Source organism: Drosophila montana, unplaced genomic scaffold (assembly GCF_035044405.1).
Source record: "Drosophila montana isolate Dmon_TW-CO22-7 unplaced genomic scaffold, ASM3504440v1 contig_3213_1, whole genome shotgun sequence".
NCBI lineage: Eukaryota > Metazoa > Arthropoda > Insecta > Diptera > Drosophilidae > Drosophila > Drosophila montana.
The window spans coordinates 74,864-90,272 of NW_026998093.1; the positions used below are offsets into that span (position 1 = coordinate 74,864).

General features: G+C 41.1%; 2 protein-coding genes across 13 annotated transcripts; both read right to left on the bottom strand.

Moving 5' to 3' along the window:
* Window positions 1-6: 6 nt before the first annotated feature.
* On the bottom strand, window positions 7-8,234 carry PGRP-LC (Peptidoglycan recognition protein LC). 9 transcript variants are annotated; one of them, XM_064688412.1, is made up of 5 exons: window positions 7,979-8,234; window positions 5,051-6,070; window positions 3,470-3,637; window positions 1,875-2,014; window positions 1,417-1,812 (listed from the first exon to the last, which is right to left on the bottom strand). In XM_064688412.1, exons 2-5 carry the CDS (start codon window positions 5,883-5,885, stop codon window positions 1,432-1,434), a joined length of 1,524 nt encoding a protein of 507 aa, XP_064544482.1. In that variant the 5' UTR covers window positions 5,886-6,070; window positions 7,979-8,234; the 3' UTR covers window positions 1,417-1,431. The 9 variants fall into 9 exon arrangements, with proteins under 9 accessions (XP_064544481.1, XP_064544478.1, XP_064544479.1 ...); XM_064688410.1 differs by having other exon boundaries at window positions 3,413-3,637; XM_064688413.1 differs by lacking the exons at window positions 1,417-1,812; window positions 1,875-2,014 and adding exons at window positions 2,385-2,846; window positions 2,915-3,042.
* Window positions 8,235-9,925: 1,691 nt separating this feature from the next.
* On the bottom strand, window positions 9,926-13,542 carry PGRP-LA (Peptidoglycan recognition protein LA). 4 transcript variants are annotated; one of them, XM_064688618.1, is made up of 5 exons: window positions 13,161-13,542; window positions 11,098-11,337; window positions 10,812-11,047; window positions 10,498-10,704; window positions 9,926-10,187 (listed from the first exon to the last, which is right to left on the bottom strand). In XM_064688618.1, exons 1-5 carry the CDS (start codon window positions 13,456-13,458, stop codon window positions 10,044-10,046), a joined length of 1,125 nt encoding a protein of 374 aa, XP_064544688.1. In that variant the 5' UTR covers window positions 13,459-13,542; the 3' UTR covers window positions 9,926-10,043. The 4 variants fall into 4 exon arrangements, with proteins under 4 accessions (XP_064544688.1, XP_064544689.1, XP_064544690.1 ...); XM_064688619.1 differs by having other exon boundaries at window positions 9,927-10,187; window positions 13,176-13,542; XM_064688620.1 differs by lacking the exon at window positions 13,161-13,542 and adding an exon at window positions 11,431-11,969 and having other exon boundaries at window positions 9,930-10,187.
* Between the last annotated feature and the right edge of the window lie 1,867 nt (window positions 13,543-15,409).

Here is a 15,409-nt window from a genome sequence, read left to right on the forward strand (position 1 = left end):
TAACGAGCTGTCTGCAGAAAAATCCCCGCATGGAAGTGCGCAGCAACAGCAGCAGCTGCGTGCCAGCGAGCTTTTGTCAAGGCGCGTGTTTAATTGTGGGTTTCGTTTTGAAAGTTCACGCTTATACCCTGTACTTTTGCACCAAGAAGGGTGTTTATAGTGACTGATATATACGAAAGAGTGTTACCAAATATGGGCAGCGGGCAAGAGTTCATGGTAGAGCGTAAGAAAACATTGTTTGAAGCATTCTAAATATAAACTTTTAAGCCTCTTGTCTTACTAGCTATACTTAGGGTATTCTTAGAGCTTATACTCAGTGACACGCATATAGTTTTGTATGTATTGCTATGTGTTTTTTACTCTCACGTCTCTCTGGTAGGTGGAGCCTAACATATAATATTCTGTAGCGCATTTGTGTCTGTGATCTATAAACCAAGCGCTAAACAATATTTCGAACTAAGTCACGTATTTCGGACCCGTCCGTCATATAAGCGAACAAAGCGGACGATTAGGGTGAGTTAAAAATAAGAGAGTATAGTTCATTATTAATAATTCCATAATTATTTTTTTTTTGTTTTTTGTTTTTTTTTTTATAATATCACAATGTTGTATTGAAAGCTTACGTCTACTAGCTTAGGGAAATATGCCACATAATCAAATCGAGAAAAAAAACCAGTCATGACTTCAATTATTTTTGCATTGCTTAGGCTGCCGTTGTCCAGTGTGTCCAATTGGCGAAGCTTTGGTACAACAGCTCAGCGTTGTATTCCGTAATTGTTGGCTCCAAAGTGCTGGCACCGACCAGTTTATAGTTTGACGAAATTTTGCCCAGCTCGACGCCGCGCTCGAGCAGCAAATGGGTGACGCTAAGCTGCTTCGATGAGGGTCGCTGATGCCGAAAGGATCCAATATAGGCGAGACTCAGGCTGCGCGTATTGTAGCCGTGCATGTGGGCGCCGACCACATCCCAGCCACGGCCCACATACACATTGCCATCGCCGCCAATGAGAAAATTGAAGCTTATGTCATCCCTCTGCTGCGACTCAATGTCAAAGGTCTGCAGGAAGCGTACGCGGAAAACACACTGCGCCTGGGTGCTGCAGTTCTCCGAGTTTGTGGGCAATAATATGACCATGGGCACAGGCAGAGCCAGGTCGGGTAGTTGCTTCTGCGGTGGCTGGGCCAGCCAAGCAGCGCGCGGCACAAATCTCAATACCAAGCCACCACCAATATTGTCCTGATCTGTAAAATAAGTGCAAGATAAAATGATTAATCATATAGACAAATATATGTAGAGTATATAGAAGGTTTAAGTGGGTAAAGCAGTTTAGAAGGCGTGGAAAAACAAACCGCCTTTTACTTGAGTTTTTATTTTGTTTATTAAAATATAATAACACAATAATATACTTTGTTAACATTAACACAGGAAATCTAACGTTGCTTTGCAAAGTGTGACCAGGTCTTTATAATATTGTAAAGCTTGTCGCCAGGACTTTGGGTGGCCAGCAGCTGCCTATGGCCATAGATCTTATAATCCGGCGTTAGTTTCTTAAGGCGCACACCCTCCGCAAGGAGCAACTGGCAGGCCCGCAGCTGCAGCTCCGTTGGATTTATCTTATCGAAGCTTCCAATGAAGGCTATGCCAATGCTGTCCCTGTTATATTTGATGGTGTGCGCTCCAATGTAATCCCAGCCGCGACCCGCATAGACGCGTCCATCGCCGCCCACCATGAAATTGTAGCCGACCTGCTCCCAGTCCAATATGTCCATGTGATACGCTTGCATGACTCGTACGCGATAAGAGCACACATCCTGGCATAAATGTCTGGTTAAAAATGGTTTCCTTTACCGAATCCACATTGAGATGCACTCACCAGGGTATCACAGCCCTCAGTTACGGTGTGTGCTATAATAACACGATCCACGGGCAGTTTTAGGGCCTCGAGAGTCGGACGCGACATTCTGCCATCCCACTCATCAATGCTGACCAACACTAGTTCGCTGCCATCGATAGCTGCACAAAGAGGCCTTGGTTAGTGGGTCAGTTGGCAGGGAATGTGATTGTACAACACATATACAGACACACACATGTGAGTATATAGTATATAGAAGCGTGCATAGAGTAGGTATATATATATATAAGTACATACGTGCATCATAAGTATATATTGATATTTACGAGTATATCTATATATTTTCATATTCCATTCAACTCAACATGGCTATGGCCAATTGATTTTTCAACACTGCACAACACTTTTTTAACGGCACAGTTATGAAAGACGCGATATAAATTTATGTGACATGAGTTTTAGTGTAGTGAAAGTGCTTATGAGAGAAATTAAAACATGAAAACAAACTGATCTTCTAAACAAACAACTTAATTAAATGAGCTACCAACTTTATTCAATTACTTAACATACATATTATTATTTTCATCACATTATTCTAAATATCAACTAAGTGGGTATTTTTTTTGTCCAATGCGGCCAAGTCTGTATGATACTATATAGAATTTCACCGGGACTCTCGGTGGCGCTCAGTTGCCGATGCCCGTAGAGCTTGTAATCGGGCACCAGCTTCTTCAGGCGCACACCCTCCTCAAGTAACAGCTGGCATGCCTGAAGCTGTTCTTCCGTCGGGTGAATCTTGATGAAGGTGCCAATAAAGGAGATGCCAATGCTGTCGTTATTATAGCCCAGCGTGTGTGCCCCCTGAGAATCCCAGCCACGGCCCTCGTAGACCGTTCCATCGCCCCCAACGAGAAAATTGTAGCCAATATGATCCCAATTCCATCCGTCCATGTGGAAGTTTTGTACAACACGCACGCGAGCCTCACACACGTCCTTAAAACGAACGGAATATTGTTGAAATTGAATCGGCCTGTGGCTTGGGGAGGAGCAGTTAAGCTTACCCGTGACTCACAACCCTCGGCGGCGGTATGCGATATGATGACACGATGTACGGGCAAAGTAAGGTTCGTGAGCGCTTTTCTCGGCTGCCGTCCACCCCATTCTTTAACACTGAGCACCTCCAGAGTAGCTGCGGCACGATTATCAATTATTATTTCAAACACAAAGAACTATTTATTCATATTCCATTCAATCAAACTAAGGTCACACTTTAAGTTCGAAGCACTTTTCAACACTGTTAAGCTCAGTACAGTTCCCCGTATTCACCGATAATTTGAAGATACGTTTAAATATAAGACGCGTTTTTTTTTGTAATTTGTTATATAGCTTCAACATGATATTGTACGCATTTGCGCTTGTTAAACAGAAATAGAAAATAATAAAATAATAGAGTAGTAGAGAATAGAAGAGAAAAATGTGAGGGGAAGTCTGCCAATTGCAAGCACCAAATTTTAAATTGAAAGCGTTTTCGAACACATAGAAAAGCGACAAAACTGTACCTATTGTTGAATTGATTGGAATATTTTGTCTCGAATCGTCGCCATCACCAAGCTTACTTTTATTTAACGTCTTGCCAAAGAGATTTGTGGTGGTTGCCAGTATGACGATCAACACTAAGGTTAAAATCGCAAAGGCTGACGTTATAATAACGGCCTTGCGTCCGATTGTATGTGGCAGAAACGGGCACAGCACAGGCTCCTTGCAGGACTCATTTAATTTGGCACCTGAAAAATATATAAAAAATATAAGCTTTTTACACTTGCAACTTGTTGCATGGGCTTGGTAAATAATATGACTTATGTATTAATATATCGGACACTCACGCCTCGCTAAGCTCTGTTCTAATATTTGCAAACGTTTCTCATGCTGCTTGAGACATTGTTCCAGCTTTTCACTTAGCTGCTGATTGTTTTGGGCCTGTTTAAGGCAGCTATCGCAGCGCCAGACGATATTGGGCAAAATTTGAATAATTAGCAGCTGCTGCTGGCTTAAGCCACTGCAATGGGCGTGACAGACACGCCCACATGCAGCATCGCATGCGATCAGATCACGCTTGACAAGCCCGCAACACTTAAGACAGTAATTCAACGCGTTGCTCGACATTTCTGCGACCACGGAACATCAGCTACTGCAAAAGTCGCAGCAAAATAAAAATGACATTCCTTATTGCTCGGTTCTTTTTTTTTTTGTTATTGCTCTATATAGTATATGGTAAATACAACAAGTGCGTGCTAGAATTTGCACTTGTTTTTCGTGTTGGAGAAAGTAATTAATGAACATTGTATAATATTAAAAAAAAAGTCCCCCTGCTGGGCAGGGCACGTGACTTTGATCCGAGTTCTATACCCTAGCTTAGGGGAAACACCGACTAGCTTAGTGGCATTAACTAGTTGAACTGTGCGGTTTGCAAGACTGCGCCAATTAATTAGCTGGAATTCATATTCAATTTTATTTGCAGTTGTTGCTTTGGTTCGATCTTTAATTATGGGAATTGTGAGAAGCATTCGAGTAAACAATTGCCAGGTGCCATTGTTTTTGTTTGTTCATGAGTGGGCTGTGTATGCCGTTCGTTTGACTGATTTACGGCAACCGGTCGTATGCGCAATATCTTCAGCACACGATGCGTATGCGCAATCACAATAATTACTGCAACGACCTTGACTTTCTTTATAAAAACTATATATGTACATACAAATTTAACCATTTGAGTATCAAAATATATTATTTTTCTACATCGTATTCGTATTGAAAAATTTCCTAAAAAATCAATTTTTATATTCATTTATGATCGAGTGTGAACCTCTTTAGCACAGCTATTAAATACATTATAAAAAAATGTTAATTTTCCGTTCACTAGCATTTAACACATTTTTCTGAAAGTGTGTATACCCGAATTCTCTGCTGCCAATACATTTTTCAAAATGTCTGCCCTATGGCGATATTGTTAACGCTCTCAGTAAACAAAAAAAATATTATTTGCACGCGTTGAGCATTAGCCGCAGACCGCCAAACAAAACAAATAAGTGAACCAAGGTGAAAACGAAGTATAAATAAAACCAGACAGACCGACAACAAAGTAAAAAATATATATAAAATTCTATTTCTCTCACTAGAAATACTCTCTCAACTAAACTCACCTGCAGTGTTGCCATTTGACGTTGACTGTGGATTAAAACCGGGATTATCCTGACCCGATTCTCCATCGAGCGTTTTGAACTTTTCTCGATTATCAATCAGGATCTGTTGTATCGTGACAGGTCCCTCGTAGTAGTGTTTATCACCAAAAGTAACGTCTGTAGTGTTGGTTAACGCAATGCTGCCGATTTGCTGCGGCGAGGCTGGGGTTGTTGGCGTTGCCAGACTTAGGTTGCCATTGAGCAGCTGCTTGGCCACGACATCGGGTGCTGTGGGCGGCGATGGGCCCTCACCAGTGCTGGGCACCACCTGTCGACTAATCACCGTTAGTCCTTTGTTGAGCTGCGTCAGCTCGGCACTGTGTGGCGGGTAGGTGATCTGTTGGCCCAGTTTTTGGACCGTGCAGCTCTCGTCTGCTTCCGCCTCGGAGTCGCTGTCAATGCAGCTGGAATCGATGGCATTTTCATCGATAGATACGATGGAGATCGTCGTGCTGCGTATTGAGACTGCGGGTGATGATTTCTTCGGCCGATTGGCTGCTGCCTTGTTGAGGCTTACTGTTGCCTCAACCTCAATGCTGATACGATGTGGATTCGCTTCCGCCTCCGCCTGCGGCTCGGACTTCTCCTTTGTTTCCTCACATTTTCTGCTTGTCGTGCTATTGTTATCTTTGGTCGTTGGCCCCGCCTTGAATGTAACTGCATTATCAACCAAACCGACGCCCGAATCTGTTGAGGATGTGCTGCAATTCTTGCCGCTGCTTCGATTTATGATGTGTGTATTTAAATTTGCGCTCGTGCCTAACTCCGTTCCATTGTCGCAATGCATTTTTCGCATTGTCTGGTTTCTGTTATTTGTGATTGCTTTCGTTTTGTAACGTTTCCTCGTTAGGATCGCTGGGTGCTACTTTCAGTAGCTGTTGCATCGCTGTCGAAACATTTTGACTGAATAACTTGTTCGCAAGGTTTTGATGTTTTTGGTGGCCCGGCCTGCTCTCTAGGCAAACATCACATCATGAGCATCTGAAAGTAAATATACTTTTTCACTTGAAATGTTGATAATGACTGCGCCAAATGATAAAATTCAACAGTCAGTGCTTTATTTTTTTTATCTTTTCATGTTGTCTTTGCAGAGTTGTGCTAGGTTTAATGCATTTTTTAATTATTTTAAAATTTTACCAACTTTATCAATTTTATTTCTGTCTTTTTTATGATCAGTCAAATTTCATTTATTAATTGACTTTTGCTTTAATTATTGTTTTATTTTCACTTCCTATATTGTTACAGCCTGTAAAAGTTTTAAGGTTGGCTTTAATTTGTTTGTATTATTGATAAGCAAATGAGGTCAGGTGAGAATATATAAATATGTATATATATAAATGTCTATATATAATATATGAATATGTATGTAAATGATATGCAGATGTAATTCAGTCTCCGTGCGTAATTTGTGCTTATAAAATTAATAAACTGACAGGCTTGTTTGATTTATATTGTCTGGTAAGCAGCAAATGTTTACAATTCAAATAGAATGCTCAAGAAACCGGCTTCAGGTTATGAGCAATTAAAACTCTAACTTATTATGAATGGTGCATTTTATATTTCTTGTTTAGGAGCTGATTCACATATTGTTATAAGTCCCAAGATAATTCTCAAAGACAATTCCTAACGTTTATCCTAATCTTCAAGTTCAAAACTGTAATTAGTTAAATTGAGTGCACCTTTAATTCAGTATAAAAAATGCTTTAATTTATATAATTAAAAATGTGTTCTAATATATAGCTTTGACTTTTGCAAAGTCATGCGTCACATGAATAAAAGGGTATATTTGCAGTCTGCTGGTTGTGACTTAGCGATCAGCCCAGACGGTAGGCGCTGTTATTGCGCATGACTTATGCTAATTAGAATCATTTACGCTTTGAGCTTGTAAAATGCATTCCGAGAACTCAGATGCCCACTTAAATAGCTTTGGCTATAGTTTGTTGCGAAGAGCAAAGCTCAAATTGATTGAACAAGTACGAGTTGATATCTTAGAATTGTGAGACCATTGTAAATCAAGGTCAGCAAGTTATTGATTGATTTGGAGCATTTGGTCTGATCCTCACCCTCCAGGTGGAAGTGGGCCAACAATCAAATTCTTTCATTGCGGAATCGAAGCATTCCCAGAATGAAGCAATAAAATGAGGGCTCAGCTGGGCATTCGGGCAGAGTGCGATAAGGCAGTCGTAGTCGCTCCCGTAATATTCGCACTGAGCGCACTTTCCAGATAACAACTACACAACTACAACAACAACAAGAATAACGAGCACACGGAGACATCGCGTTGCGTCTCTGAGCGCACCAATACAGGCAAACCGGCATTTAAGCGGCGGCCATTGTCACTTATACACATGCAGCAACTGTTCTCTGGGTGTCTGTGTTAGACAACAACGAAAAAAAAAATCAACAACAACAACACGGCAATTACCAAGTTTTGCTTGACTGTTTCATGTGTGTTAACAATTATCATTGAATGGGAATTGCTTGGCGCAAATGAATCGTGTTTTTTATTTCTTTTATTTTTTTTTTTTTTATTTTCTATATGACTTGGATTATTTGCCCCTCTTTTGTCTTGATTATGTTTATGCACACTGCTTCAGTTATGGGTCATTATTTATTTTATAATTTTTAAATATTCATACATTTAATCCTTTTCTTGTTTTAACACTTTCCAACACTAGTTTATTTCAGCTTTGAGCTTTGTTTGTTTTTATGCACTTTTTCTTTCAAATTTTTCAACTTATTCTTTTGTCATTTTTTTTGTAATAATTATTTTCAATTCATAATTTTTTTCTCCACACTCTCTAAAACATGTTTCGCTGCTTCCGTAAAATATAATGCGCTTAATTTATTGTGCTTGCGCTACTAACTTCATTTTATACGCTTGATTACCGTCAATTTAAGGCATCCGTGCGCCGATTTCCGACGGAACAACGGCGTATAAATGTGCACAAGAGTCAAATTCAGACCAACTAATCAACAACTATTACAAAACGTTAGCGACGTAATATTTTGGTTGATGTTTTTAAACAAAGGTTGTATACTATACGTATAAATACTATATATGTATATGGTTTATATATTTTTTAAGGTAAGCGCATGCCACATTAAATTCACCGAGCAGCGACGCGTTCGAGAGGCTCCGATCAACTGAGCGGCGATCAAATCGCGATGCGAGTCGCTGAGCCGAAGACCCTAGAGCGTTGGCGGCTGCTGTCAATCAGAGAGCAAAACAGAGTAAGAGCGAGCGGGAGAGAGTGAGATAGCGTGCAGGCAACAGAGCGCCCGGTCGAGAGAGGCCGCAAGACTTTGGAATTTTGTTCGAAACGCCCATAGCTGAATATACAAATGCGTATTCGATTATTTTCCTGTGGCCAACTGCTGCTGGATTTTCCAAAATATTTTCTGAGTTAGCGCTGAGCCATTCTTTTTTTTTTGGACCGTTTTTTAATGCATAGTTATATACCTGCTTGGCGAGTTTAATTAGCATTTAATGCCCAATAACATGTTATGTCTAGTTGATTTTCCATTTGGTTGGCATCTGTTCCACATTCAAACAGGTTATTGGCCAAAAGGAAAACCCCAAATATATGGAGAGCCAGATGAGTTGGGTTCTGTTCATTATAGATCTGAGTTTCCTGTGCGAACCTGTTCTTCATCTTAGTTATTTAGCGGGAGTTGCTTTGCTTTTGATTTCGGGTTTTTTGAATTTTTAAAGTTATTTCTCAAATTTTAATCATTTTTTGCAGCTAGTTTTTGCTCTTTCTCCAGCCCGCTTAAGTCTCTACTGTTGTGATTATATTTAGAGGATTTTTTTTCTCCGCTGTTTGCACAACTTATAAACAACAAAAAATCACAAACACACGGCAAAAATGCACAACGACAGATGCTATGCGGAGTGTGGGCTAAAGAATTCTACGAATTGTTTTGTTTGTTTTTGGTGAGCAATTTTTTAGCATATTCGACTAGACAGCTAAAATTTGTGCGAAAGAAAGTGACCTTTATCAATTAGCATTGATGATCTATAAAATATTAAACAAAATCTGAGCTAGGAAATTGATTAAGGTTGACTTGGCTAAGGCTCACTTGTACCCGAAAGTCAACTATCAATTGATTCCTATTCAGATTGGGATTTAATCTTTGTAGCATTGCATTGCTTTTGAAGTAGGGGAAACTCTGATAAGTGGTTGAGCATTTGTTAACATAGGTCATTAGTTAGCCAGGTAAGCGGATCACTTAAAAAAGCTTTTCAATCTGACTCAGTAAAAACTTCCAGGCTTCCGTTAATCAGTTTGAGTTTTACCCAGAAATAATGTGTTGCTATTTGTTTTTGTTTTTTTGCTGTGCTTTCTAGTTATCAGTGGAAATTTAATGGTTCCAAATGATATACAGCTTTTAATTAACTCACAAACACAACAAAAAACAATAACAACAAATGAAACAGCATCAATAAAGTGCAAGTGTGTGTGTGTGTGTGTGTGTGTGTATGTATAAAAAACTGACTACAAGTTCTGTCGATAATGATGTTGTACTAACCGCATGCACATGTATACCTATATAGACTTACATACAACCCGTCTCTATATGCTGATAGGTTTTTGTTTCCCGCTTGGGAATTTCCAGCTTTCGAGCGCAGCGCAATATGAACAAAACAGCTTTTGAGATTTAAGAGAGAGACTGACAGAGAGAGAGAGAGATGGAGAGAGGGAGAGAGAGCTTTGTCTGAGCAGAGATTGAGGAGACGTGCTCTATAAATAAAACACCTGTAAGGCACACACCTTCGAACCGGTTTAAGGCCGTACAAATATAACTGAATATTTAATATGAAGCGAAAACTTACGTTTTTTTTTTATTTGGTTTACTTGTATAAAGATGCAGTAATGTGTGTGTGTGCGAGTGTGCGAGTGTGTGTTGTGTGTATTGGTTTTAAAGCTAAGAGTTCTCTTAAAGTCTGTAGTTATTGCCCACCGTTCCAGGAGGCAGCCGTCATGCCCAGCTCGCTGCCACACTTGGGCGCCTGCTCCATGCTGCAGCCATAAAAGTGCGGCCATTTGCTAATCTCACGGTATACATTGATGCCGGGACTCTTGCTGCTTTTGGTCTATAAAGAAGAGCAATAATTACTAAATATAATTTTCTTAAAATAAAAGAACTGTATTGAAAGGGAATCTGTATCTGCATAGAGTACATATTTCTTATAAATTTTTTAAAACGATTTTAAGGAAGTAAACTTAAGAATGAAATACTTAAGTTTCAATTAGGAAAGACTTGATCTTACTCTCTGCTCAAATCTCATGTTAAGCTTTGAATAAAATCACGAAATGCCTAGCTTCAATATATTTCCTGAAATTTCTTGGGCTGTTTGTCTGGGTAAAAGATGGAGGATGGATGGTTGGCTGTAAAGTGCTCACCTGATTCTGTGCGACCAGCTTGTAGTCCAAATCCAATTTGTGATTGGCCACTGCATGGGCCAAAAGGAATTGCACGCCCTCCAGCTGCTTGGCGGTGGGCTGATAGCGGCCATAGTCGCCCATAAAAGTGATGGCCAGTGTCTGATTCGCATACGTGTTGGCCCAGTCCCAGCCGCGACCCACATAAATGTTGCCCTCATCGGAAACCTGGTCGAAATATCAACACAATTTGCGTAAGCAGCAAGCGGAAAACGAAATGTCCAAAAGTGTTAGTCGCCGGAACGTGCTGGGAATTGTGCATGTCGGTTGCTTACGTAAAAATTGGACTGTATATCCGGTAGGTTCTTCTCCGCAATCGCCGAATCCTGTATGGTGCGCATTTTGATGGAGCATTTGTAGAGATTGACGCAGGGTATCGACTGCACGCCAATGTGCGTGATTAGCACATAGGGTATGGGCCGCTGCAGCGGTATCGTCAGCTGCCTGCTGCGATCCGAGGCGCCCCACTGTACACGCTCGATGACCAGATGACCATTTCCTAGATTTGGAACTGCACAACATGTGAATAGGCTATGGCGGTCGCATTTTTTGCCCACTTACACGTGCCATCCTCATAGGTGTTGCCAAAGTAAATGGACTTATGCGGCAGCTCGCCACGCGTGCGGCTCAGCTCCACATAGACAATGACAATGGCGGTGATAAGGACCAAAAGGACGAGCACGCTCAGCAGCAGCGTGTTCCGGGTTAGACGCCTCGACCTGGAGCTGCCGCGGCTGCGCTTGCCCCCGATGCCCGTATCGCTGCTTGTGCTGCTGCTGCTGCTGCTACCACTGTTGATTCCTGTGGAGGGTGACGATAATGATGATGATTGATTTATTACTGAGCGGAAAGCGGGCAGTGTGCAGTTCTAATTCTGACTTATACACAACATACTTGGCGCTGGCGACGCTGTGAAGGTGCGCTCGGGCGTGCGACGATTGCGCGCTGTGCGCTCGCCATGTACTTTTAGCAAAAGCTTCATGATGCGGGGGACGGGTAATTGCGCTATATATTATAACGGTTAGTGTTTGTATAACAGAAGCAAACACTCTCACTCACACACACACACACACGCAAACACATGCGCGCTTATCGATACACACATACACTTTGAATTTGTTGCTTTTAAAAACTTTTTGCTTACGCATAAGTGAATTAAGTCTAATTTTGTGTGTTGTGCGTCAAATCTGTGACTAATGCGGCGAAATTAATTAAATAATAAATGCCTGCGGCAATTGTTGTTGAAATGCCGCGAATAGAATAGATCGCGGAGAGCTTGTTGCCACAGTGGCACGTAGGCGCCTTTGACCGATAAACGAGCGCTGGTCGATTGGCGCGCGCAACTGCCGCACCTGAACCCGTCACTGGAACGACTGAAACAACTGGCGACGACGTCGCGACGCGACGCGACGCGTTGCTGGCAATCGGACAGCTCGCCAAGTGGACACTTCTTGCCCTGCGCTGCCCTACAAGCGCTTGGGTTGACATGTTTAACCTGGCATAGGGGCGGCTGGGGGCGGGCAGGTGCGACTTCGCTGGCTGCGTCATGCTTTGCCGGGCCTTGTTGTTGTTTGCCGGATTTGCCATATCGTTTACACTCTTGTGTTTTCTGCTACTTATTTTTTTGTTTTGCACTTTTGTTTCTCATTGCTTATTCTCTGTGTTTTTTTTCTTTGTTTCTTTTTTTGCTTCTTTAGATTTTAATTTTTGCGAGTCTGTGTTTAATTGCGGCGCGCGTCGCCAGACAACATGACGTATGCGCACTGCACGGCGATTCGCACTCGAAATGCGCTTCTGTTGGGCCGCTCACACAGTGTGTTTGTATATCGGAATATCTCGGTATTAGCTCGTGTTATGGGTCATATCAGAGTGTTTGTGAAGGTGCTCTGCATGTATTTGTACAGCTGTATTACCTGGAACCGGGTGTTAACACATATCAACTACTTGGCGCGGTTTAAAGTTGACTTTCCACTTAGATAAATGGATCTATTTATGGCATGAGCTAGATATGGAACTCTATAAAAACAAGACCGAATATCTGCCTATAGGGTGCACAAGATATGAAAAAAAAACCCAGGCAGAAATCGCTCTTCTAGCGAATATACGAACACATTTGCGAATAGCAATCGGATATAGTTGAGTAATTATAAAATAAAATAATTTATAAGCTAACAAAAAACTAAAAGTGTATACAAAAGAGCAATTTTTGACATTCGTTTTTCTATACACACTTAACTTTGTTTATAAACAATTGTATTTGGCTTTTTGCTCTATTCAAACATTAAGCGTTTCAGGTTTTGCTTCAAAATTATGTTCCCCTATCTAAGGGTATGAAATAAAGCTTTCCCTTAAGCCATTCACCTATGTGAACTGTTTGGTTGCGTTCCTCCCACAATTTAAAATGGGCACTTAAAATGCATAAAGGTCTGTTAAGTTATGCAAATTGTTGCACACAATATAAAAAAAAAGCTTTTTTGTACTTTCCACAGTAAAGATATTTATAGTATTCAAATAAATTCTCGATAAACTTTATTGTACACGTAGAATCGAAGCTTTGCTTGAGGAACTCCAAAAGTATTTGACATATTCTGAGAATATTCGACTTGCTCTTAAACTAGGCTCACCTTTTGGCAACTCACCTGCAGCTGTCTGCATGCTGGCATCCATGTAATATATGCTGACCGGTCCCTGATACTGTGTCATGGGCCCAATGACCACGTCTGTGGAATTGGACAAGTTGATCACGCTGGAGGGCTGTATGGCTGGATTTGTAAAAATATTCTGCGGCATGGTCATCGTGGAGGATGCAGTAAACGTATGATTGTTTAGACCCTGGTTGCCGGCGCCACCTTGACGTCCTTGCCCTGTCCACAGCGCTGTCTCTCCTGAGGTCTGATCCTGTGGTACCTGCTGTGTGTACATGTCGCCGTAGTTTTGCCAACAGCAAAGCTTATTTGTTTCCGGAGTCAGTTGCGAGCTGCGTGCCGTTCAATTGCCAAGCCAAAGAGCGACTGTCCGAAGTTGAACTCAACAGATCCGCTGGTGCAATATATAATATGTATAGAAAAAAGTGTCTGCTACGAGTGCGCTCTCTCAGATTAGTTGGCAAATGTATTTGTATCGGAAATAGGCCCTCACTTCAATATATAAATCTCTGCCAATTTGAACTGTTTTGCTGGCTACGGCCAGCGCCTAAAACAGTTGTAAGTCGAAACATATGAATATATATTATTACAACTGGATGCATACCATCTGTAATAACCTTTGGGCTGAGGCTGACAGAAGTATTATAGTATTTGAGAAGTTTTTGTGAATCTTATTATTAAATTTCTATTGTTATTTTTTTATCTATTATTATTATTATTTTTTCTATATTTAATTTTTTTTAAATTTTTTGTGGCAATTTAAAATAATTTTGTAACAAGAGAAAACAGCTATCACATTTTATTGTTATTCATAATTGGCAACAAATGCGCCATCTATTGTCTGCATTAATCAGGCATATGCAAAAGCTATGAAGAAAGCTTTCGCTAGTTCGAAAAATGGCCAACGCGTCGTTTTCTGAGCAGCGCGTATATATTAATCATACGCCGCGTCAAACAATTCAAATTTGCTGCTATGTTAAATACAATAAAGAAAATTACAAAAAACTTAAAATTAGCATATTGAATTTTAATTAATTTAATTAAATTTTAAATTATATGAATCAGGCTCTTAAGGGAATTCTCGATCAGCTTTAATGAGCCCCGCTCTGTTTCACATTAAATGCAACTGCATCTAATTCATGCACAAACTCTCACTCACTTTCGCCTCGCACGTCAGACGCAACACTTGACTTGCCACGCCCAACTGGTGCCGCCCCGTGTGTCAAGTCATGCAAATGTCGGCGTCTACCACGGTTGGGGGGCTATTAACACGCAGTAGTGGCAGCAACAACAAAGCGCATACTTTGACGCATGGCCTCCTAATGACGATCCCGAGAATGCTCCATAAAGACGACAACGTGGACGCGCCAGCTGCCGCTTTCCCCACTGGGGCCACGACTTTGTTCCTGTTCAGCTGACTTTAGTAGCCGTTTTTTTTTTTTATCCACCTCTGCTCCTTTTTTATTTAACCTCTTTATGCGGTGCGGGTGTGTAGCGACCATTGTGCCAACAACTGGATGCAGTGGCTGGCGCTGGAGCAGCAGCCGTCGCAGGTGAAAACCCCAAAGTGCCCTAGGACAGTGCGAAGTGCTGAGTCAAGTGTCAACTGCAAATGACATTTGCATTTCGCTGGCTGCCTGAAGCTGCCGCCGTAGCGGGTTGGGTGCGAGTTGCGGGTTGGTGCACCAAGTGGCGCTTGGTTGGTTGGTCGGTGGCTACGCGTCAACTACGACTGACATTTGTTTTAGTTTTTCTTCCGCTTTGCGCTAGCCATTTGGCAGTTCGTTGTGTTTCCGCCAGCACAAAAAAAAAAAGCAGAAAATAAAAAATGAAAATTATGAGAAATATGCAACCGCAACAACTACGGGGAATGTCGCTTTGGAAATTTAAACTGTCACAAGGTCTGCTAATACTTAAGTTCCACCGTTAGAAACGCAAAGGCTGTGCGGGGCGTGGCACTTAAGGACTTCACTCTGCAACGCAAAAGCCAAAGCTGCTTTTGCTCCACTTACGAAAAGAAATTCAGTTTTAAATAAAATAAAATTTTAAATATTCAATATTTTCTTGTTGATTGGAAGATTTCTAATCGGAGGTTAATAATTGCGCAAAGTTTTAAAAATATTCTTATCTCTTGATAATCTGTTTCAGGCTATAAATAACATACCATTAAATTATTAAACTTGATTGAATTTTAGTGAGATGAAAATTTATATAATATTTACCTCGTT